General features: G+C 34.5%; 1 protein-coding gene across 23 annotated transcripts in view; it reads left to right on the top strand.

Moving 5' to 3' along the window:
- SOX5 (SRY-box transcription factor 5) overlaps positions 1–26,852 on the top strand; it is a 1,033,373-nt gene that overhangs the window by 650,580 nt on the left and 355,941 nt on the right. For 15 of the 23 annotated variants that reach the window (XM_054664454.2, XM_054664458.2, XM_063785854.1 and 12 more), the window contains one exon: positions 21,093–21,324. In XM_054664454.2, coding sequence (XP_054520429.2) covers positions 21,094–21,324 — 231 coding nt within the window. In that variant the 5' untranslated portion in view covers position 21,093. The remainder of the gene's footprint in view (positions 1–21,092; positions 21,325–26,852) is intronic. The other 8 variants (XM_063785861.1, XM_063785863.1, XM_063785858.1 and 5 more) reach the window with 1 other exon arrangement.

Consider the following 26,852-nt stretch of genomic DNA (forward strand, 5'->3'; position numbering starts at 1 on the left):
TATTTAAAACCTAGACTTTACTGGTAGCTTCTGGATTGATGCCCATGTTGATATTGAATTGGGAATTCTAATATTACATTCCTTGATAATTCCCTGTGGGTTTCTAAGAACCAGAAAGGCTACATTGATTATTTATTATAAAATACATTTTACCCAATGTTTGCAATTAAAACAATATTGGTAACATTGAAGTATAAATTTCCCTTAGATTATAGTTCTTTATTGTTTCTTATATTTATCCACGTTATCTCCAAAATATGAATGGGGGTTTACATTTCTTGACAGTACACCGACAGCAGTGCTTATTAAGTCTGAATAGTTTCTATATACTCCATGAGCTGAGGGGAGACAGTCCATATGGCAAGTAATTGGTGGTGTATAAACTATCTCGACATCACTCCATTTTGAAGTAGCTATTATTTCATCCTGCTTTTTGGTGATAGCCTGCAGAAATCTACCTGGAACTGCACATTTTCTATTGATTTTCTTTTGCCAAATGATTGATGGAGCATTCTAGTTCAATTGTTTTCTCTTGGATTGTGTGCGGTTACACTCCGTTGTTTTCAAACATTTTATTAGAAGTATAAAATATTTCTAGATGAACAACACGGTCATTTTGGGAATGCTGATGGCCAAAATTATTGATGATAGTGTGTAAGAAAGAGGGTGAATCAACTATTTCAGTAGCTAAATAGCTACATAGATTGAAAAGGAAATTCTTACTAGTTTTTCTTTTTTCATTCTTATTTCTTGTGTTAGCTTGATTTTTCTGGTCAAAAATCATCCTTTTTGGGTTTAACCTCATAGTCCTCAGATGGCTCTTCAAAATGCAGGGTATCAATCTAAGCCAAACTTAAGAGTTTGTGATTTTTTCTTGCAATGCTAGTGCAGCAAGTTCAGTGATACAATGCACCTGTGTCCCACATTTATTCTTTACAATAGACACCCATTTCTTTGTCTGGAAGTCTTAAGTCCTGCACATAGAATGAGGGAACCACTGTTTATGTGAATAGCAGTTTCGAATGAAACTTTCACAATGACTGAATCTTACAATAACATGTCCTACTGTCCTTGATTTTAAGGAGATTCAGCATCTCCTAAAGAAGCACATGGTGGGAATTTCTTTTATCTATGTTATTTGGAAATAAATGTCGTGTAGCAAAAAACCATATTCTGAATTCCTAGTAATGGGATGGGGTTTTGGTATGTTGGTAGTAGGAAGACTATTAGTATAGTTCTCGGTGTCATTCAAGTGATTTGTTTTAAACTTAATTGAAACTAACGTTATTTGAAAGCCCAGGATGCTTCAGAGCCAGTTGTAAGAACTTGATTACTCACTTTTCTAGCAAGATTCAGAAATCTTAGCTTCACACCACGAATTCTAAGTCTTATTTTTTAAATTCAGAAATAAAATTTTTGGCTGTATAAAAATATTAAAATAACTCTTGACTCCTTTTCAAAGGTCCAAGTATATTAAACACAGATGGCTTCTCATAGCTAATTAGATTGTGTCGTATCCTAACCTTAACTATGGTTTATAGCTAAGTGGTTTAAATGATATTCAATTCAATTTCAAATAACAACAGCAATAATAATAGATAGCATTTATTCAGTATGTATACTGTTTGATTTGGTGCTACATGTTTCTATATGTACTCATTTACTTCCCTAAAAATCCATAAATAATGTACTACTTATGTTTCCTGTAATGGGAAAAGGGAAAACATGATCAAGGTCACAGAGGTAGGAAAGAACATAGCTAAGACTCAGTCTAGGTCTGTCTAATCAAAGCTTATGCTCTTAGACATTGCCCTAATGCCTCTACTTTGATTTATTATGCTTTATGTTAGGTCCTTCATTAGATTGAAAAATGAGTAATATTGGTTTTGGCTCAGAGTTTACAATCCAATAGTAAACTCACTTTAATTTTGGTTAAAGAGTTTCTTCTGGATTAAACGTCTATTAGATGGGTTTCAGTAATGGAAAGAAAGACCAGAAATGTGAGGTTTTGTATTTTCATCTAGAATTTTCAAGTACATTACTTATTATAATAAAAAAGTTAAGCTAAATTTGGAAGAAGATAAAAATGAATAAATGTGAACTACTAGTACAGAATTTAAAAACAATTACTTTAATTAATAATGAGACTAGTAATTGATTTTTTAAATATCCAGGTCCTTGGGAATCAGTAAGCTCTTTTGCTTTACTGCTTACATTTACATATTTTATTGTTATTATTGGTATCACTCAAATGTCTGTGCCTCTTCCCTCTAATTCACTTCTTTCTCCTCTGCCGTGATAGAGATGAAATTATTTTTAAGGAAATAAAATTGAAACACTTGCTTCTAGATATACCTCAAGGAAATCCTGATTTCTAAATTGGTTTGAAGTTACTTGCCCTGGTAAATCAATGTCTATTTAATTAAGCCTATGTTGCATGGCCGTAAATTAATTCTAACTACTATTATAACTGGAAAGCATCATGGAATATATCATGGTATATTAATTGAGTATAATGTTCTACTTTTATAACAGTGGAAATGTATTTGTAAAACAACTACTATGAAAAAAATTTAGAAAACCATCAGCTTATCCATTTTACTTACCCTCTGTAATGTTTTAAAACAAAATTAGACTTCATTATACAGTGAGCACCAACAATAGTTGATTTTGTAGGAAATGAATTAATTTAGGGCTCTGGAGATAGAGGAAACAGATATTAACAGCTAATAATTATTATTTTAGAGATTATTCCAGAAGTTATTTGCAAAGGTTTTAATTCCTTCAGAAGTTTCCTGTGACAAACTGAAGATTGAGTTACCTTTCCAAAGCTTTACCTGTGTTAACGAAGATGAAATGCTGGATCAGACCACTATAGACTAAGCTATTGGATAATAAAATAACCCGTATTATCTTTTCTAAGCATATAAATGAAGAAATTAGTAACAATTATATAAAAATGTATAATCTTTCATTGGAGTTCTATGAGGGAACCAGATATTGTCTGTTCTACGTAAATGTTAGTAATGAATTGTCAATCTATTCAGTGCTTTCTTTCTTTTTTTTTTTTTTTCTGAGACAGAGTTTTGCTCTTGTTGCCCAGGCTGGGGTGCAGTGGTGCAATCTCGGCTCACTGCAACCTCCACCTTCTGGTTTCAAGAGATTCTCCTGCCTTAGCCTCTCGAGTAGCTGGAATTATAGGTGGATGCCACCACACCTGGCTAATTTTTGTATTTTTAGTAGAGAAGGGGTTTCACCATGTTGGCCAGGCTGGTCTCGAACTCCTGACCTCGTGATCCTCCTGCCTCGGCCTCCCAAAGTGCTGGGATTACAGGCATGAGCCACTGTGCCTGGCCTATTCAGTCTTTGTTTTAGAACAGTCATCAAATATTTGCCTATGAGGAGTGTAAAAAGTTGATGTGGCAAAGAGAGAAGGAGCTAAAAAAAAAGAACTTAAAAAAAGGTTAAGAAAAAACATGTACCTAATGTAGATCTAACAACAATGTTCAATAAAAGCTTGTATTCAAATAAAAGCAATAGAAATGAGAAATACATTTTTGATTCTTTGGGGGAAAATCCAATTTAAAGCATATATTTAAGTTCTTTCATAAAAAAATTTTATATTTGACTTTTAATTAACAATGAAAATATGATAATATTTGGAGCAGGTCTAGCGCCAAATTCTAGTTCAGCCACTTTCTTTTTTTTTTTTTTTTTTTTTTTTTTGAGACGGAGTCTCGCTCTGTCCCCCAGGCTGGAGTGCAGTGGCGCGATCTCGGCTCACTGCAAGCTCCGCCTCCCGGGTTCACGCCATTCTCCTGCCTCAGCCTCCCGAGTAGCTGGGACTACAGGCGCCCGCTACCACGCCCGGCTAATTTTTTGTATTTTTAGTAGAGACGGGGTTTCACCGTGTTAGCCAGGATGGTCTCGATCTCCTGACCTCGTGATCCGCCCGCCTCGGCCTCCCAAAGTGCTGGGATTACAGGCGTGAGCCACCGCGCCCGGCCAGTTCAGCCACTTTCTAACTGTGAAGCTTTATCATCTTAGGTAATATCTCTGAGCTAGTTTCTATCAGTAGAATGGACGTGATAATGTGTGCTTTGTAGTTTTAAAACATATTGCTTTATTGAAATATAATTCAGTACTATAAAATTTACCCATTTAATGTATAATTCAGTAGATTTTAGTATTTTCAGAATTGTGCAGTCATCACCACAATCTAATTTTAGAATATTTTCATTACTCTAAAAGACATCTTGTGACTATTAGCAGTCGTTCCCCATTTCCCCTCCCCACCCCCATACCCTACCCTAGACAACCACCAATCTACTTTCTGTACAATTTTTTCTATTCTGGACATTGCATATAAATGGAATTGTAGAATATGTAGACCTTTGTGAATGGCTTCTTTCACTTGGCGTAATGTTTTCAAGGTTCATCAGTTTTGTAGCATGTATCAGTACTTCATTCCTTTTTATTATTGAATCATGTTCCATTGTATGGATATGCCACGTATTGTTTTTTCATTCATCATTTAACAGATTCTTGGCCTGTTTCCACTTTTTCGCTATTATGAATAATGCTGTTATGTACCTTTGGGTACAAGCTTTTGCATGGACATATGTTTTCAATTGTCTTGGGTATTTACCAAGGAGGGGAATTGCTAGGTCATATGGTAACTCTTTAGAAACTGCAAACTGTTTTTGAAAGTGGCTGCGCTATTTTACATTCCTAACAGCAATCTTTGATGGTTCCAATTTATCCACATCTTCGCCAACATTTGTTATTGTCTGTCCTTTTTATTTTAGCCATTCTAGCAGATGTGCAGTGACATCTTATTGTGATTTTGGTTTGCATTTCCTTGATAACTAATGCTGTTGAGCATCTTCTTATGTGCTTACTGACCATTTGTATATCTTCTGGGGAGAAATGTATATTCAGATCCTTCTCTCATTTTAAAAATGGATTATCTTTCTATTGTAAGTGTTGTACAATAATTCCATGTATATAAGTATATACATATATATTTATATATAAATTATCAGGATTCTTTATAAATTCTGGGTGCAGTTCTCTTACCAGATATATATTTGCAAGTATTTTCTCCCATTCTTTGGATTGCCTTTTCACTTCATTGTTAGCATCATATTCAGTGCAAAAGTTTTTAATTTTAATGAAGTCCAATGTATCTGTTTTGTTCTTTTGTCACTTGTGTGTTTGGTGTCGAATGTAGCAAACCATTGCCTAACCCAAGGCCACGAAGATGTTCTTCTGTGTTTCCTTCTAAGTGGTTTATGGTTTTAGCTCTTACATATATGTCTACGGTCCAATAGTGTGTTGTTTTGGTGACCAGAAATAATACATGGAAAGCACCTAGAACAGTCACTGTTACATATCAATGCATAATTAGTGGGAGTCATTCAAACCACTTTGAAACCAAAGTTCATGAATATGTACTAGAACCTATCTTTAGGTCTCTCTCACATATTGTTCTTACTGCTCTGCAAGGAACTGTAAGGAATAAAAGGTATACATCATTTAAAAAAACGTTTCCAGAGAGGTTTTAATCATTATATGTTATTAATAAGTCATTTACAGTAACAAAAATGCAAAGACATGGAAGAAAAACCGAACAACAAGTTTGAGCAGATTTAAGGCTCTGCTGTTCATTTTTGTAAGTTTGTTAACATGAAGACATGCTGTAGTATAAACAAAATTGACTCTCTGGGAAATATATTGAAATTGAAAAAATTTGGCTTATATTTCATGATCATTTTAATTAATATCTAACATCTCTTGAGATGTCACAGAATGGTGTCTTCCTTAGTGGTTTAGTTTTATTTTTCAAAATAACATTTTGTTGGGTTTTGTAAGTATTAGATAGATTATCCACATGTATTTCTGGAAAGTTAAGTAAGTATTTTAAGGAAAGGCAAGGTGAGATGTTTATGATGGTAAGGAGGTGAGTTTAAATATTGTTCCTTTTTGCAATGGATTTTTTTGTTTGTTTTTCTTCTGTATTTCACTTCTGTACTATGATTTGAATATGACATTAGCAGGTATTATTTATTATATGCTTTGATATAAAATATCTGTTTCATAAGAAATAATAGGAAGTAACTACTCAATTACTTCTGAAAGTGGGCTACTACATGAAGCAAGTTAGAATAAGAGTAGCTGTTGCTATTGTAGCTAAACCAGCTGCGAATGTTGTGAAGTTGTGGATCTGAAAGCAACTATAGATAATAGTTTACTCTGAGGAGACTATGTTTTCTGTTATAAATATACATTTTATGTTGAATAGAAAAATACACAGGTTGGGGAAGAAATCACATTTTACCCCATCTAAAAAAGGATAATCCCTTTAGATCACTGACAGGACAGTACGAAGAAGACTTACACTGCAGCTGCAGAAGTCTTTGGATAAATAGAGGATTTAATAATGTTCAAATATTTGTCCCAACCTCAAAAGGCACCCTGAAATAGAACTAACTTAACAGATGATACAGCTCTCTCCATATAGGTCTGGTGGCTCTTGCCCTGGGATTTCCTTGGGCATTTATTGTGTTTTGCTTACTAACTAATACAGTTATGGTAGCTATCTTTGGGGGATTAGGCTTCAGTCCTCTATAAATAATGTCAGCATAGAATGTAAGAGTGACAAACTTGAAAATAGGAAATGCGTATTTAAACCTGCGGGAAATCTTCCACATGGTTTGATGTTCTTGGACACATGAGAGCTAGGATTTTGAAAGGATTAATTAGCTTAGCCTAACTTTCCTTCAAATTTCAGAATCATATCTCACAGTTGCTACACACTTTGAGTATGCACTTAGCCAACTCCCTTTGAAATACGTATTCTACAAGAAACATATGCTTTAAAATATAATTTATATATCCTAGATTTCAGCACTCATTCTACCTCTATTATATGTGCTTTAATATCTTTTTAAGGCATGTATCATTTTCTAGAGTCCTTAGCATAAATAACTATCTTGAAATCAAAAGTTGTTGATAATATTTTAGTAAAAAAGGAATCCAAAGCAAGTAAGTTTATGTAGCCTTTAAAAATGTTTTCAGGGAACTGTGTGTGGATGGTGTGATGGAGAGGAAACCAGTATTTTGAGAGGTCTTTAAATGATCATGCCTCCATAAACTTGCCAGCAGCAAAAAACAAAAAACAAAAAAAAAGAGGATGGAAGTAGAGGTTGGGGTGGATTTGGTCCCCTTTGGAACACAAAGGTCTTTCAGTTGTCGGGGATTGGAATGGGGGTGTTTGGGTAGTGGAAAAAAAAATGTTCTAGCATGTGGTAATGAGGTTAAAAAAAAAGAAAACAGCAATGGATGATTACTTTTCTCCATCAAGGCTCCTTTATCCTCATAAGCTCAGACAGTGGTCAGCATGTTAGACACCCCTCCCTGTTTTATCCATCCCTTAACTATGTTCTTTGACAGGACTGGTTTATACAGCTGGGCCTTTGTTAAGCTAAGGGGGAAACTGTAGAGAACAGCAGAAAAGATGGCAGACTGAGTACCTATAAATGGTAAATGGTAAATACTGTATTGAAGTGCAAGATTCCAGCTTGAAGGTTTCGCTTTTATTTGATTAAGTTTTTCTTTTCCAGATTTGTAAGGTGAACACTTTTACAATTTTTGTTTCAATTTTTGTACTGACAGATTTTGTGGTGATATGGGTAAATTGATTGTGCTAATCAGTAAAATTTCTTATGGCTATATTCTAACAAATGATGAGAATGAACTCAGTTATGTTACCATCTAAAACTAGATATTCATATTATAGTTAACAGTGTTTCAGAAAACACCTCCATTGTATGTGCCAAGGCATAGAACTGATTGAAAAGAGAAAGCATACAGGAAAAGCTATTTACTTCAAAAGGCTTATCTCTATGACGTACTTTTAAAGTATGAACAAATGGGAACTTAATAGTAATATTACTGTTAGCCCTGTTTGAAATATAATGCAAATCTTGTGCTGGGGTCTTATTGTGTGTTTATACTTGTCATACCATTGCTGGAGTTTGATGATTTTCTTCTCTGCAGTATATGCCACAACCTTTGAATTTTTATTTTGGGGGTTAGCATTCCTAACTTGCCCACAGTGGCAGTATGAACCATGCTTTTAAACTTTTTTTTTTTCTAAAAACAACAGGGCATGTGCTAAAACTAGAAAGATTAATGGGGAAAGAAGATAAACAGTTAAGACATAAAATGAGTTTAGAGGTCAAGCTAGAAAAATAGGAAAGCTTATGGATTTAATTCATATTCATCCAAGCAAAGGAGCTTTGGCATGAAAGGAGCCAATGAAGAGGCTCAGCATTCTTATAACATCAACCATAGCTGCATCCCGCTGTTTTGGAGTTTGGGTTGATAGATGCTCATCGTCTTTGGCACTGCACCCTTACTTTTGGACTTTTCCTAATTAGGATGGCATATTCTTTATTTTTGCTGAGAAGTTCGGAAAATTTATCTTTGTCTAGTATGCCTGTCTCTCACATCAGAAGCTGTTGTTTGAGAAAAGATTTGTGCACTGTATATACGTTCCTTGCTGTCTATTTTGAATATAACATAAATATTTTCTACTTTGTACATTTTCAACAGCTGCTGTAGAAACAGGCTGTAACCAAGTCTGTATGGGGCATGGAAAGAAAGAGTGAGCCCCCTAAATTGGCCAGAATTTAGCAATATATAAACTATTCCTTGTCAGGGTTATTTGGATTCCAAAGAGGGTAGGGGGTCATAATATTTCTCTTCATTGGACTACTTAGACAGTCAGTTTTCAACAAATCTGATGCTGATGTTCAGTACTCATTTTAGCTGTGGGCCTCCTTTCTCATTTCTGCTGGGGGGAAGCATTCTCTGGAGGTTTTCTTTAGACGGCTTAACTTGCTTGATTTCACAATGACCTTTGAAAACAAAAGAAATTAAAACTAGACTGGTTACTTAATTATTTTTGTCATCATTATTAGATCCTAAATAAATTAAACATGCCACAGATTTTATTTCAAGACGTAGGCCATGCTAAGAATAAGTCACTTTTGATTATGGAACAATTTGCTATTTATTTAGACTTAGCCAGTAATGTGAGATGGGAGGGAGAGAGCAAGAGTGGGGATGGGCACTTTAACAGGAAGAATCCCAGATAAGAAGTCAGGGAAGATGCTCAAAATATGTACCTAAGGATATTATTTTGGAAAATAAAATTTTATTCCCTATTTGCAGTTCTGCGATTGCAGTACTGTAAAGTCCCGAAGGGGTCAAAATGACCAAGTCATTAAAACAAGTAAAATGATTTTTTTATAGAGGATGCAGTATTATAAAGCCTGAATAGATATTCTTTCCTACTCGAAACATTTTTTTTTGCTTATGCACCTCACCTGACCAGTGTTATCCATGAATGAACATCCATCTTCTCCCATGATGAATATGGTGAATATGGCGAGCTGTTTTTACAGATTATTACAAACATTCCCACATATACACATTTGTGATCTATGTAGACATTAATACATTCTCATAAGGATAACATGAAAAAATTGGAATTACTAAGCAATTAGTAATACTAACTGTAGTGGTAATATTTAGGAATTACATAACATTTGAGTTTCCTTTTCATGGGTTAAAAATTGGAAGGAGTTTTCTACATCTATTTTCCTTTAAAATACACAAAACTTTCAAATAGTTTTGAATTTTATATTATTGAAAGTTGTTAGCATCAGATCATGATTAAATTAAGGTGGTGTGGTCCAACCCTTAATAGACGGGTTCCATAAAAAAAAGAAAGAATATTGATGTTCATTAACATATCATTAGATAGTAAACTTTCTCTTCCTTCTGCTTCTCCTCCTCCTCGTCCTCTTCCTCCTCTTCCTCTAATTCCTCTTTTTGTCTCTCTCTCTCTGCACGCACGTGTGCACACATACACACATGCACACACGTGGTTGCATATATAAACAAGACACAGACACCTCCCAAACTTAGGCCTGACAGGTTTATTCAACGATAGAACAATAGAAATGGAATTAATTCCTTTTTCACTACCAATTGTTCTGACAGAAAGCAGAAAAGATTGTCCCTGTAGCAGGGATTCTGCAGATAATTTTTAAAGATACCTTATTAGAGATATTGAGAATGGGTAAGCATTTCACACAGTATTTTTTTTTTTTTTTTTTTTTTTGCTGTCTATTCGGCTGTCTATAACCTAAAATTTATACATATGGCAACCATATGTCTCAGAAAAATCCAAAAGGCTTCTGATTTTTAATACTGTCTTTATTTCCTTAACCCGGAAGCACACTATTCCTCGTTAATCAATTTGTTAATCAATCCTCTGAACTTTTGGGTCAGAAAAATTGTACTTACGTTAAATATGGGGCTTTGCTTTTTAGTACTTCATATTATTAATAAAAGATTTTTACAGCCTATATCGGAAGAGATAGTTTTTACTAATCTCTAGATTCTTCCCCACAATCCTGTGTCTGTCCCAGGAATGGGGTATGTGGCTACTCTGCTTAGCTTTCAGACACACAAGGAGCCGAGCATCTGGGGAAACTCAGGAGGTGAGCACTTTCACGCTGACTCAGAGACCAGCCGTATGACTCCAGTCTGGCGCTGTCACGCCTGGTTATGGAAAGGCAAGAACAATGCCTCCCTTGAGAAGGGGGAAAAAAGTCTAGTGCAGTCACAATTTTGATGTAAAATTTAAATCATCCCTCCACATCCTGTGGACTTAGAGCTGTCAGAAAGGCAAAACCCATGCTCAAATGGAAAAAGCTTTTTATTTCCTTAAAAAGTATACATTCTCTAACTATAAATAAAAAGTTCTAGAATCACAGATCTTAATGCTAGATTATTCTAAGTAATTTATAGATAAATGGAACAAAAGGACTTTGACATTTTTAACCTGTAGATGGCTGAAGGTTAAACATATTTTTCAGTTTGCGATTAATGACAAATGTATAACAATACGTGAATTAAATAATTTACAACAAAATGCTCCTATTGGACTTGTGTTGTTTTCTCCCAAACTTAGGCATTTGGTCATTTTATCTATAACTTAAAAGAAATTTCTCTTCGATACTTAAAAGTCTTAATCATTTCTATTATTTTTCTTCAAGTGACTTGATTGAAATGTAGTATCTTTGATGATTAGAGAGATTCTGTGATCAAATGTTTTATCTCAGATAAAGGTGTTTCTGTTTTTGAGATAAGGAAATAAAATTATTACAATTTTTAATGATCGAAGGTAAAGTTAGGCAGAATTTTTAGTAGAACGTGCTTATTACCATACTCTTGTAAATCATGAGAAAAGTATTGATAATTTTTTTCAAAACAATATAGAATTATGTTAAAACATTTACTACCTCTTTTTAATGAAAGCACATTTGTACATAGGAGTCACAAAAGTTCCTGTAAACTAGTTTTCCTTCAGTTTTGCTGTATTTATCACAATTAACTCTAATTAATCTTTTTCAAGTATTAAACATTATAAAATGATTTCAGTGGAGTTTAATTAAGTATTTTTTCTTCTGTTTTATTAGGACTACTGTTGCTTTAGGCACATAGTAAGTATGGATTAATATCAAAATAACGTAATGAAACAGAAAGACATTTTAGCTGGCAGATATACTTGTTTAGATAAATTTTAACCCTCCAGCCCAACTATTATGTTACTCATAATAAAACAGTCTTCTTACTAGAACATTTTCTGGGTGTCTCCAGCCAATAAGACAAAGCCTAATTTTGGAGTAAAATTTTAGTGATTTACAGTTATTAGTGAAGCAGTAAGAAAACAAGGTAGCAAAGGAAGACCTGAATTGTGATTTCTGAATCATTGTAGGATGGAATTTGGCTGCCATAAACTGTTTTTAAATGTTTGTCTCCCTGTTTAGAAAAGGATAGAACAGTGGAAGTGGAATTAACAAAACAAAAATGGACATTTTCTAGTTAGTTTTCCTGCTCACTTTAGGTACATTATTTCAAAAACTGTAAAAATATTCTGTGTCCAACTAGTAGTAAAGAAGCACTTATTTCTTTCAGATAATGACAAGAATCAGATTCTATTTCTGAGCCTTTCCTTATTTATCTTCAACTTGCTTTTGTTTTTCTTTTTTCATTTTATACCATTTCCTGGGAGAACCTTGTACCTTTACATTGTTTTGCGCATCTAATCCTCCCCTCCATCTCTGACTTTGGTGGCATGGAAGAGGCTGGGAAAAGCTATTTGGTAAAAGTAGTGATGCTAGCAAAGAGAAGAGCAAAAAGGTGGTGAAGAAGTGAAAAGTGCTGCTCTTCTTATCAGAAAGAAGGAAAGGTGTAACGAAGTACTTGATCTCAATGCAGAGAACAACTCAGGAACTAAACATGTGGCAAGGTAAACATAGGGGGCAACCTTGATGAAGATCACTTCAAAAGTTGTTGGTGACCACATTTTTGATGAACATGTTTTTAAATACAGTTTGAACTTTTGTAATGTATAATAAAATATTTTGTATAAACTCAGATTATATTTAAATACAGAATATTAATTTATTCATAAGTAAATATAGCTCAAAAGTAGTTTTGATTTTAGATTTACATGTTATGGTAAATTTTGTTGATCTCTACTCTGGTGAAATACATAGTGAAGATTACAAGGAAGTTTATCTTTTTTATTATTCTGTGTTGTCTGTTTCTATATTTCCTTGAAATCTATGTTTCTACTTCAATTTATATTTTATGCCAGGACTTGATGAACTTGTTCATGCCGCTAAATAACGGTATAATGAACCAGGTTTTTGTATGTGGGAAGAAATGGGTAGAGAAGTATGGAGATTGGCATGTTCTATATCAGAAACTGATGGCAAAGAGGATTTAGAGAAAAGAGAAGAAAAATGGTATAAAAGTTTGAAAGACTGCATGTTTACCATAAATAAATCTTCTATTTAAAGGCTTCTGAATATTATATATGACAGACTTGGTTATAAAAATTTACATGGAATGCTCACAGAGTAAACTCTCAACTTAGAAAAATAAAGATGTTCAAAACATGTAAGAGAGAAAAGGAAAGCATGAACTATAAGATGTAATAATAATTGAAATTCAGAGATAAGAGTAATGAAATTGATATTTTTTATTAAAGTGATATGCTAAGTTTGTGTAATTCTGTTTATGCATCAAATAAAAGTGTTTGTTGTTTCATTCGTTTGAATTAGAAACCTTTCTATTCAAGCTCAATGTATGTTTTGAATTGCCATATTGGATAAGTAACATTCTATTGTGAAACAATCTTTAATACACAGTAAAGTTTAATTCCTAATATTGATTAGCCTTTTCACAACAACCTTAATTACAACAGGAACCAGACAAGTAAATGTAAATGTCCTGAACAAATAGTCTTGCTACTCGAAAAACTTAAGGCACATAACTTCCAGGAAAGTATTATTCTCTTTGAATTGCCAATTTTTATTTTGCTTTGCATATTCATATTCAGTGTTCCCTTCAGAAGATGCAATCTATTAAATATTTTTAATTAAAAGAGTTTTTTTGAGACAGGGTCTCACTTTGTTGCCCAGGCTGTTGTGCAGAAGCACTATCATAGCTCACTGCAGCCTTGCTCTCCTGGGCTCAAGCAATCCTCCACCTCAGCCTCCTGAGTTGCTCGCACTACAGGCAGAGGCCATCATACCCGGCTAATTTTGAAATTTTTTTATAGAAATGGAGTCTCCCAGTTTTGCAGGCTGGTGTCGAATTCCAGGGCTCAAGGAATCTTCCTGCCTTGGTCTCCTAAAGTGCTAGAATAAAGGGGTGAGCAACCACACCAAGCCCTCTGTGTCTGACCCATTCTTCATTACCCTGTTGAATTATTGTATTTTCTGGGAAGCATTTTCTGATTAGTGAGATATAATCTATTATCTATCTATCTCCTGTAGCACTCGTATTTTTAAAAAGGCATGCACCTTACAATATTCTTTCTTGATTTATTAATTATGTTGCTGTCTAACGGGCACATAGTATCTTTCACTAAATGTTTTTCCACTAATGAATGAATAGGTGGATAAATGGATGAGTAGGTATATATTTCCTGTTTCCATCAGAACTCTAACTTCCTTAAAGGTAAAGCAGAAGGGTCGTCGTATCTTAGTTGCCGTGTTTTATTTATGACACAAAGGTAACTTGCTTGGCATAAAATAGGGACTCATTCAATTCGTTAATTTATTTATAAAAGAAATACATTGCCAAGTATGTGCTAGGAATTATACTGCCCTATTATTAATTGTATCTCATTTGGTGTAGAGGATTAGAATATTTGGGAAAACAAATGCAGAGCAATTTGCAAAGGACTTTATCATACACATAAAGTCACATCCTTTGCATTAATTTTGGTGACATAAAGTGAAATGGTCAAAAACAGAACTGTACTTGAAAAAAATTTACATGAAAGACACGCAACATGATACGGGAACTGAAGAAATTAAAAATGACATTCTTGTTTTCCAGATGCTTCTATTGTAGTTTCAGATACTGTATATACTAATAAAAAATGTTTAATTTTTTTATGCATGCAACTGAAAAAGTTGATGATATAGTTTGAGATTGGACAATGTTGCTTCTGCCATGGTGGTAAGAAGGGATGGCTTTGTAGAAGAACTGGAATTTGAGTTTCCTCTTTCTAGATATTTATTTTTGCAATTTTTTATATATAACTGCAAACTTTAAGATAAATAATATTATCATGCTGAAAGAACAACCAGTAGAAGGCACTGCATCCTAGGATTTTAATTTGTGTATTATCTAGTCAAAGGTTAAAATATTTAAAGAAAGAAACTTAAAAAAGAATCTACTATATAAGGAAAGCAATCCCTATTCTGAGTCTTTCATTTTATAATGTTCCAAATGCAGAATATCTTTAACTCTGTACATGTCATTTTCCAGAATAATTGTACCAAAGAACATTTCCTAAAAGTTTTTTTAAAGTTTTTAGCAGTAAGTAGGTGATAGCTCAGTAATAAGTCTATTAGTAGTTGACTATGTAGTGCTTAATGGTAAACTTACTTAACTCTTATAATCTTTTACTTACACATGTTAAATAAAGATAACATTTTTAACTAGAGCTATAATATTTTTCTCAAGTTTTTTGAAAACATTATTAGAGCTTACCAATTCCTTTATGCTGAAATTATTTAAAAAAGGATACTGTTATTGAACTCTATTTTCTTATTTCTGACAATACTGAGACATATTCGAAGCATACTTGTCCTATAAGATTAAATCTTAAAGCTATACCTAGGTAGGGCATAATCAGAGGGTTGCTGGTTTTAGTAGCTATTCATGTAACATGTATACTGGAAGACTATTATTTTCAGAAATGGTCTAAGTACTGGGCAAGTAGCTGTGAACAAAAATATAGTCTGCCTATGTGGATCTCATAGTGGGAGAGGTTGACCATAAACAAATAAGTGTAAAATATATCAAGTGATTATAAAGGCTGCGAACAAAATGGCGTAAGGACTAAGAATGGAATGGAGTGCAGGTTTAGGACAAATGACCAAGGAAGGCCTTACTGAGGAAATAACGTTTGAGCAGAAAACTAAATGAAGAGAGGAAGAAGGCAAGCGTTATGTCTAGGGTAGGAGGATTCCAGACTGACTAAAATACCAACTATGAAAAAAAAGTGCTTAAATCAATGATATATTATTACTTTTTTTATTGCTGCTGTAACAAATCATCACAAATGTAGTGGCTTAAAAAATACAAATGTATTCTTTTACAGTTTTGGAGGTCAGAAGTCCTAAAATCAAGGTGTTGTCAGGTCCACATTTCTTCTAGAGGTTCTAGGAGAGGATCTGTTCCATTGCATTTTCTAGCTTGTAGAGGCTGCCTACATTCCTTGGTTCACGGCCTCATCTTCCATCTTCAAAGCCAGTAGCATAGTATCATCCAGTCTCTTCCTCTGACTCTGACTTTTCTTCTCCCTCTTATAAGGGTGTTTATGATTTCTTTGGACCCACCAACAATATTCAGAATAATCTCCCCATTTCAAATTTCAAAATACTTAATTTAATTACACATGCAAAAAGTCCCTTTTGACATGTAAGGTATTAAGACCTGGACATCTTGGTTTGGGGAGCATTATTCTCTTTCTTCTGTTGTTTTTTTGTTTGTTTGTTTTGAGACAGAGTCTTGCTCTGTCACCAGGCTGGAGAGCAGTGGCGCGATCTCAGCTCACTGCAACCTCCGCTTCCCAGGTTCAAGTGATTCCCCTGCCTCAGCCTCCCAAGTAGCTGGAACTACAGGTGTGCACCACCACACCCGGCTAATTTTTTGTATTTTAGTAGAGATGGGGTTTCACCATGTTGGCTGGGCTGACCTCGTGATCCACCCATCTCAGCCTCCCAGAGTGCTGGGATTACAGGCATGAGTCACTGCACTTGGCCTGGGGGCGGGCATTATTCTTACTACTACAAATTATTTGCAACATTGACTGCGTATTAAAATCACGGGGAGCTTTAAAAATTTCTGATACCCGGTCACCCTCCAGAACCAATAGCATCAGAATTTCTAAGGGTAAAACCCAGGGATCAGTATTTTTTAAACCTCTCCAGGTAATTCCAATGTGCAGGCAAAGGTTTAGAACCACTGCTTTATCTTTCTGTTGCAGTCTTACACCTTCTACCCTACCACTAAGTTTGCCATCCATGTCTGAACACATTGGAGACAGCCTACTTGCAGAGTGATTATAAGGCATATGGACAGCCTTCAGCCAATAGCAAAAGACCCCAGTAGTTTTCCATTTACTGTCACATTTATCAAGAGTAGCTTAATTATGCAGAATGCTACAAGGGGAAGTAAAGGGAAGGAGACTCCTGTAAAAGCAAGTTGCTTTTTACAAGTGAGCATGTTTCTTATTTTGTTCATGTAACTCAGCAATTCCAGGAGTGTTACAGGCTACAGTTGGGATTTGATCCATATTCCTCAATCTCTTCTTTTTTCCAGTAAGCTTGAACCCTAAATTTATATAATACTTTCTAAAAGTATCTCTGCATCTTTGCTTTTATTATTACTTCCTATATGAAATTCCCTGTCTATTTATCCTCAGGCTTTTGTTTATCCTTTTTCCTTGAAAGTCAGCTGGTTCAACAATTCTGTGAGGCATTTAAGGATACTCTGGTCCTCAAGAAGCTCTCAGATATTTAGCTATAATGTCATTTGATCTTCGGACTGAACTGTCTTTCATTAGTATTTATTCTTTTATTTAAAATATTCTCAACCAGCTCATAAGCTTCTTTAACCAGAGGCCGAGAAATAGGTTTTTTATTCCCATTAAATAAGTGTCTTGCACATGGTAGATGATCATCAAATAGTTGTTGATGATTTGGAAGATTTTGCTTGTGCCTTAAAATTAGATGTCATTTCTTATAAGAAAGTTTTTTGACCACAAAGTGAGCTAAGACCAGTGTTACATCATCATACTCCCCAAGGCAGTTTCACATTAGATTATATTTGTCTGTCTTATGTCAGTTTCTTTGAAGTCTGAGTTTTGTTCATTGGTAAGCCTAGCACCACAGAAGTGATAAAAATCATCTCTAAAGGATAAGAGCATACGCCAGCCTAGATGCTCACATTGTTACAAATTGCAACACAGATATGTAGTTAGTGTAAGTCATATAATGTAAGCTATATAAATATATGCACACTTGTGGTGCCTTTTTTTTTTTTTTTCTTTTTTTTCAGACGGAGTTTTGCTTTTGTTGCCCAGGCTGGATGCAATGGTGTGATCTCGGCTCACTGCAACCTCTGCCTCCCAGGTTCAAGTGATTCTCCTGTCTCAGCCTCCTAAATAGCTGAGATTACAGGAATACACCACCATGCCCGGCTAATTTTGTATTTTTAGTAGAGATGGGGTTTCTCCATGTTGGTCAGGCTGATCTGGAACTCATGTGATCTGCCCGCCTCAGCCTCCCAAAGTGCTGGGATTATAGGCGTGAGCCACTGCAACCGGCCTGTGGTGCCTTCTTAATGAGACTTTTTTCTGCCCAAGATGAAACACTTTGATAGATGGACAAAAATTTAAGAATCTAATGTTATTGGTGATTTTGTTGTCAATATTTTTGAGAAGTACTATGGGTCATAGTAAACATGAATAATACAACCAACAGATTGATATATCTATATGTAATTTGTTATATAGTTTACTTTTCTGACTTAGTAGCCTATTATTGAAATATAACCATAGTTGCTTTTATTATAACGATTTAACACATCTTTAAGCAATCTTTTACCTGAATTAAAAATACTTTCAAGGCCAATGCATTGAGAACATTCTATAACACTCTGAAAATGGAATTGAAATAAGTATGAAATATGTGACATTCTAGGATCAGTTGCCTTCCGGCATCATGACGCTTTCACGTTCAGTGTTATAAACCTTAACCTTTTTTGCTCTCTAGAATGCTATATATAGAGAATACACACTCAGTTAAATAGAAAGCTAATTTAGGTTTTGAAATAACCAGAAGTTTTGATAAAACTATCAATGTCTTGTCTGTCTACCTTAACAACCTGTGTCTACTTTTGGACTTTCAGTTTTCATAATTGATGTTAATAATGATATTAATAAAGTAGAAATCAACAGAAAGGTCATGGTTCTGAAGGTCATAGAATTGTATTAACTTAGGAAAGGCTAGCTGATCTTGCTTTCTGCTTTCATGACTCAGAAACTGGCTCTTGTCAATAGACTAGTGTTTTTAGACATTGAGAGACTGTACATGAGGCTGAGATAGACACCAGGATACCAATGTATTAATTCCAGTAAGAATGATAATGCCCACTCAGACCACAAATGCTAACGTTTGTATAACAAAGGGATAATCTCCTTATAGTCAAGCTACATGCAAAACTAAGAAATAATTAAAAGTTTCCTTATTAGTTTAATAAATCACTTCACAAAGACCTTAAACATTTTAAGCCTGTTCTGTCCACAAACTCTTTACATGAGAATCAGAAGTTTGCCTGTAGAACATCGAATCAGAACAGTGGGAATTAAATATCTCTAGTGTCATGGGTTATTATGTTTAGTAATATATCAATTTAGTGTGTGATATGGTATTGCCAATGAAACTAGAACTATTCTGGCTTTGTTAACTCCAGCTCCTCACATGCTTCTCCATACTTAGAGTATACTTGGAATAGGCCTTGTTCATGGGATTGGAAATAGTTAAAATTACTTGAAATGTGGTATCCAAATCTACTTCTCCTTTAGACAATGCTGACATGGTAGCTGCCCCTATTTCCTCCTCTTTGGCTGTTTCTTTGGCTGATCAACACCTGTACTATTAAGATTTTGTTTTGAACACTTGCTATTACATCTGATCGGTTTACTGTTAAGTATTGCTGGCCAGGGAGCATTTATCTAATGGGAAACTTAGTATTTTATGTTGATTTTATAGTGAAACCCTTTACTAGGCAATCTGTTTTCCTCATGTTTGAGTGTTTTTGTTTTTTGAGGGTGGGTGGGTTGCACTGTAGTTTTAGTCTGTTAAATAAACACGGGCTAGTATATATTGACTGTGTATTCTGTGTTAAATAATACACTAGTTATTTGTCACATGATACATAGTCCATTTTCAAAAAGCCTTATGAGGTAGATATTTTTCACCTTAAAGATGAGTAAGTTGAGATAGAGAAATTAAGTCTCAGCTAGTGACAGAATCAGTATTTTCATTCCGACTTGTCTGATTCTAAAGCCCTTATTTTTTTCTACTGTCCTAATATTTTTAATAGAATATCTCCTGTACTTGAATGCATGTTTTCTTTTGAAACTTATAACACTAAAAATAACATTATTCATCAATGATTAGAGGCATTTGGGGGAACACACTTTAAATTTAGAAATCAGTGATCTATATGAAGGAAGTGTTGTGGTAGTTAGTAAATACTTCCCTGCCTCCCATCTCACTGGTCTAGAATAAGAATGAATGATTTTGTAAACACTCTTTGTTTGTTGAACAAAAAATAACAGCTTTTTCAAGGTCAGATTAAGTTGTAAATACTACAAGAAAGTTTTTTAAATTAAATATTTTAACTTGACATTATTTCTATGGGAATAATTTAATGAAAGGGAAAGGAATTTTCTATTTAAAATATTTGCCACGTATTTTTAACCTCTGATAATATTCTGAATCAGACTCACGTACAAAGAAAATGTTTAATTCTTGTTCAATTATCTAAGCTCATTTTCATGTAGACTTTAGCTCATCAAAACAAAGTATCCTTCTTTGGATTTTTTTATTTTATTTAAGTATCCTAAGGATAAATAAGTCAGAATTATTCACATCTAAATCATTCATAGAGTTGTGAAAATAGAATTGAAATATTTTAATATTCTCACCTTTTTTTTTTTTTTTACTACCTTGCAACTTTGTTATTATAACTAAATGCCCAAATTGGGTAATTTGGGGAGATGAGGGAAAGAAAATTCTCAAATGTTTTAAGATTTACAGTGATTGTAAAATTTATTCAATCCTTAATAAGCTTTAAACAAATATTAAACTTTCTGTCAGTTGCTCTGAGGTTTGCTTATAACCAATATTTCTACATTTTACAATAATCTTACTTTCAATAAAATGCAAATTTGTTTTAATGGCAATCATTTATATATTGAGTCTATTTTTTGATGAAAGAAATTTTAGTTATTTCTCTTCTTTTAAACTGCCAACAGTATTTGCTATTCATAGATGTTCTGTCTTCAATAAGGTCTATCAGAGTGTAAAACTAGATGGGTATTTTTCTTCCCTCTAAAATGGAATGGTCTTTCATTATGCAGTGTTCTTAGGTGAATTCTCTTGTTTAAGAAGCCAGAATACAAGAGAGTGCTATATTAGTGTATTATTCTCACAACAAACAAGCACTGTTCTGTTGCTACCTGCTTGGCCATTGTTTCTGATTGTGTGTGCTTTGCAGTGGTATTTGGATGGTTTCCTGCTCTCTGCTAGCACAAAAAGGCATTTCTGTTACAATGGCCCCTAACCACACAATGACGGCATTAAGGATTTATGTGGAGGTTTCATTATTTTCTCCTCTTTTGTTCCTTCCAGGATGTCTTCCAAGCGACCAGCCTCTCCGTATGGGGAAGCAGATGGAGAGGTAGCCATGGTGACAAGCAGACAGAAAGTGGAAGAAGAGGAGAGTGACGGGCTCCCAGCCTTTCACCTTCCCTTGCATGTGAGTTTTCCCAACAAGCCTCACTCTGAGGAATTTCAGCCAGTTTCTCTGCTGACGCAAGAGACTTGTGGCCATAGGACTCCCACTTCTCAGCACAATACAATGGTAGGTTTCTCATGGTTTATTGTGCCTACACTCACTTTTTGACCAGTCTACTCCTCTAATAGTTTGGCCTCAGTCCTTTGCTTTATAATTAACATCTACCTAAGAACCCATGCACAAGATTCACCCCTGGCATCTTAGAATTCTTTAAATTTGTTCCAATAAGCAGCATAAGATATGCTGTTTTCGTTTCTTTTGTATTTTTCAAGACTTCTTGCGTTTGAGACACTTACAATTTAATTAGAGGGGAAAAATATACAAAATATGAAAATAACGTTAAAGTAAGATATTTAAAATTATTCAGCATGAAAATTTGGTGTCATACTTTTTCTAATAAAAGTTTTTTTTTTTTTTTTCTGATAGAGTTACAATGAACATAGTTTGAACATTTCCAACATGATAAATCAGTGTTATTCTATTTTTTGCTTTGCCAAGATTGGACTCTATAATATTCCCTAACAGTACTTAGAATTTCATAGAGGAATATATTTCATAGAGACTATAGTTTTCTAATATGAATACACCAATTTCTAACTCAGGCCTATTCACACTGTTGTTTCGTTAATTCAGTAATTTTTTTTTTTTTTTTGCATCCTATTCTGGAATATGCAACTCTGGATGAATCCTCTGACCCCTTATCATGGGGTCTGGATCACTGTAGAAGATTAGGAAACCAGGACTTTGTGGATGAGAGGAAAGATGCCAGCATAGCATCTCTGGCTGCAGCTTAAACAGCACACATAAACACAAATAAGTCATTGTGGTCCTTCTTAGCAACTTAAATACATAGAATCATAATGTTAAGAAGGTAGTGGGGCACTTAGCACCATTAAAGGCATCCTCACCTTTTCAATGTGGCTGCTTGGGTGGATCACGTTTTTGTGACTGCTCCACCTTTTCTACTTTAGGGATGTTAGTGTTGTTCATTTGAACCTGAATTACACCAACAAAAATATATTTTATCTCACATTCTACTACCTTTAAAGACAGCTCTAATTCTGCTAAATCTTTTTTTTTCCTCCAGGAAATTATTGCCTGTCATAAATATGCTTAGAGCTGAAATATGTCCACTTGTTCATGTTTTGGAATTATTGCATGTGGAATTAAATCAAGAAGAAGAATCAGTTATCTTCTGATAGCTGTGTAATAGATCAATACTTTGATTTTCATATTAGATTTAAATATTCCCATTCAACATTTCAGCCTCATAGGTCAGGATTTCTTTGGGCATTTGACAATGCCAAGATTTTTCCACCAAGAATAATGTTTTAGGTCGGGCGCGGTGGCTCACACCTGTAATCCCAGCACTTTGGGAGGCCAAGGTGGGTAGATCACTTGAGGTCAGGAGTTCAAGACTAGCTGGCCAACATAGTGAAACCCCATCTCTACTGAAAATACAAAGATTAGCTGGGCATGGTGACATATGCCTGTAATCCCAGCTACGTGGGAAGTTGAGGCAGGAGAATCGCTTGAACCCAGGAGGTGGAGGTTGCAGTGAGCCGAGATCGCACCACTACACTTGAGCCTGGTGATAGAGCGAGACTCCATCTCAAAAATAATAATAATAATAATAATAATAATAATAATAATAATAATAGTAATGTTTTAGCTAACTCATATGTCAGACATATAGAAGTGGTGTTGATAGCACTTCTTGATGGTATAATAACTCATTTAACCTTCGCAGTAATTCAGTGAGGTATTATTATGAATTCTGTTTTACAGATGAGAAAACTGAGGCAAAGAGAGGTTAAATAACTTGTTCGGATCAGCTAATTCATGGAAGGACCAGGATTTAACCAAGCATTCTGTCTTTGGAGTCCATGCTTACAAACATTATTCATGCTGCTTCTTCACAAGAGCACAGGCATATTTCATATTCTGATTATCTATTTCTTTGCAAGTTAAATCTTACTGCACATCATTCCTCCCTCTCCTTTTTACTGGGAGCTTACGTAAGTTATGTACAATGATCAAACTTTTTATCTTCCTCTTACAAAGGTTAAACTAGGAAAAGGAGACAATGGGTAGTACACAGGTCAGTAGGGTAAGGAAGTCAGACATTCCATTTGGCATTACATCACTCCTTATGCCTTTTCCACTTTTAATACTTTCATCACTGTTCTCTTTCAGAAAGTATCTAATTAGGAATATTGTGATAGTACCATAAACGCAAACGTATACATTTGAAGAGATGAATGTAAATAATTATGACTAGAAGAATACCAGAAAGATAAAGGGAAGATGATTTTAAGTATACTGAAGGATGGGTTTGAGAGAAGTGTATTAAATTTATACATACGTAATGTAGTTTCATGAGGAGATGCTGTAATGTAGGTAGTTAATACAAATGAGACCATTCCTATTTTTTTTTTTTTTTTTTTTGAGATGGAGTCCCGCCCTGTCACCAGGCTGGAGAGCAGTGGCGCGATCTCAGCTCACTGCAACCTCCCCCTACTAGGTTTAAGCAGTTCTCCTGCCTCAGCCTCCCAAGTAGCTGGGATTACAGGCCCCCACCACCAAGCCCAGCTAATTTTTATATTTTTAATAGAGACAGGGTTTCACCATGTTGGCCAGGATGGTCTCCATCCCCTGACCTTGTGATCCGCCCACATCAGCCTCCCAAAGTGCTGGGATTACAGGCGTGAGCCACCACACCTGGCCAAAACCATTCCATTTTTAATGGTGAATTCAGTCTAACTAAAAAACGATGAACTGCCTATGCTGTACCATGTTTTATGCTAGACACTGTGGAAATAGATTCGAGTAAGATACAAACTTCTTTCCTCAATGAACTTCATCTAAAGCAGAAGTTCTCTTTAATTTTTTTAGAGACAGGTTTACGCAGGCTGTAATGCAGTGGCGCAATCGTAGCTCACCGTAGCCTTGAACTCCTGGGCTCTAAAGCAGAGTTTCTTAACTGGGGTCTATAGATCTCCTAAAAACGAATTGAGAATTTTTCTATATGTCAGCATATCAGAGTAGCACTATGGTTTCCATTGGATTCTTAAGTAGATCTGTAACCCAAAAAGGTTAAGATCTGTTATTCTAGAAGTTAGTACAGTTTGGATACAAATGATTGTTTTAGTGACATCAGCACTTATACTTTTCTCTTATATTTTTAATTAGTTTCTAAATTTGTTTCTGCTGCATATGTTTCTTGATTCCAGCTGTTTTTTTCTGTCTTGAGTAAATAGTTGGAAGAGTTACCTATATGATCTCAAACATTCAACCTCTTTCCAAACTTACTTTCAACTTCCACAAGACTTGTTTCCTGATAAATGACTTGGATTGTTTACGTCACTTTTGAAGCTAATGTGGGCTCTGTTGCACATAGGATTTAGTCCAAAACACCTTTTCTTAGCAAAAGAAAAATCTCTATAGACTAGCATCAAACCGTGGCTTTAGTGTCTTCTATTAACACATCCTACTGTGGACACAATGCCCTGGTAATGCCAAGCTTTTCACACATGTTCATGAACATACCAGATGGCCTTTGAATGGCACAGTTTTATTCTTTCTACTTGGAAAACTCTCTATTTTCACATGTTACCTTCCTGGTGAATTATATTTCTCCCATAAGACTCAGTTCAAAAATTGCTTTTGGTTAGATGCTTTCACTGACCTCCCAAGGCAAAATGGTTACTGCATTATTATTTCATCCATGAGAATTATTTATATATTTTCTCATGATCTACATTATAATTTATTTATTTACGTGTCTGCCTTTTTATATACTGTATTCCTTTCTGAAGGCATAGTCATATATATGTATATTTATGTTTCTGGGATCTAACATATACTAGATATTCAACTTACGATTATTGACTAAGTAAGTTTACATGGATGAGTAAATATGTTTTAGGCAGAGTAGTGAAGGACAGTGATTAATAGTGATTTCATTTTCTAGCAATTTTAGAACTAAAGTAGAATCTACTAATGTATAATATATCCAGAAAGCAGAAAGTCATGATATATTCAAATTATTAAACTGATTAAGATATATTTTACTCATGTATCAAAATTATTGAATATATTTGTAGTATTCTTCAATATAAATAATTTCTCTGTTTATTCTGGCTACCAGGCCATTGTCATATTCACAAAATAGGTTCTTTTATTTCAGTAAGGAAATACATTCTCTCCTTTTTTCTATTCCATATCTTTGAAAACAGAGAATGCTTCATAGTCTTTGTATCATAGAGTTCAACTTAAGAAAAAAAAGAAGGCAGTTTTTCATTGTGTATTTGTGTGTGACATTCATACTCCATTCTTAAATAAAGAAGAGAGATGCTGGGAGGTATATATTTTGTATTGCCTGAATAGGTTAGAGACAAGTTACAACTGTTGAGTGATCCCTGTAATGCTGGCTTGAAGTTATGGAGAAATGCTTTCAGTATAAAACTTAAGTTGGAAAGAGTTCTTGAGATAGAAGTTCTGTACACTTAATTACTATTCCCATATAAAGACTTTGAGGAATTAGGATGCTTTGTTCGGTTTCAGGTTATGAAAATGTTAAGGTTTGAAATTGAGTCAAATAAAGATGTAATTCTTCCTTTCTGAAATTGTGTTTATTGCCTCACTATTTTGGAGAAACAAATGCCTAAGAGCGACTTACAAACAGCTGTAAGTGGTATAAATACTTAAAGTTCATTTATTCCTGGAATATTTCACTCAGTGTTCAGAGTGCACTACAGATGAGCTTTCTTAAGCGCACTATATACACATACATATATTCACAAAATATTGTCAGATTTCTAATCAATGTAAGACTGAGACACAGATTGTTATAAGTCTATGAAAAAGACTGATTCTGTTGGTTCCTTCTCTGAAGCTTTCATAATCTTGCCAAGCAATTAAGAGCAACATTTGATTCTCATATAATCTTCGCAAAGTTGAGAGCAATGTGAAAGTATGATTCTGACATTAGTGAAAAGGCAGTCCTGAGCTTTATTCTTATTGGTAGTTAAATCTCCAATTGTCTCCTTTATTGTTTTCCTTCTTTTCTTTTTTTTTTTCAACTTGACTTTGGAGGCTGTTGCTTCAAAATTTCAGAGACAAGCAAGAATCACTGTAATTTTGGGGTCACTGTTAATAATAGTTTGGATACAGATGGATTTATTTGATGATGGAAAGGACTCTCCAGAATGCGTCCTCATGTCAATCAATATGAGTATTTGTGGGTACCAGAAGGGAATAGAGTACTCTGAAGAGAAATCAAGTAGCAATATCAGAAGTAGCTGGAGTGACTCTGTGGTGACCGTTTTGGTGCCCGTTTTCTGTCTGGTTGTATGCTACTTCTTTGCTACTTCTGTTGGTTAGATTGTTGTTCCAGTGTCAAATGTGATGGGAAATGAAAGTCTTGACCACCTGTGGTTGTTGAATAATCAGTTGTCATTTTTTTATATAAAAAGCATATTTTATCTTAGCCAAATTCTCTTTTGATTCCTTAAAATACTTGTGTGTTGAGTGAACAGTGTAATTTTTTTTTTTTGAAATGGAGTTCCGTTCTTGTTGCCTAGGCTGGAGTG

This window comes from Pan troglodytes, chromosome 10 (genome assembly GCF_028858775.2).
Source record: "Pan troglodytes isolate AG18354 chromosome 10, NHGRI_mPanTro3-v2.0_pri, whole genome shotgun sequence".
Classification (NCBI taxonomy): domain Eukaryota; kingdom Metazoa; phylum Chordata; class Mammalia; order Primates; family Hominidae; genus Pan; species Pan troglodytes.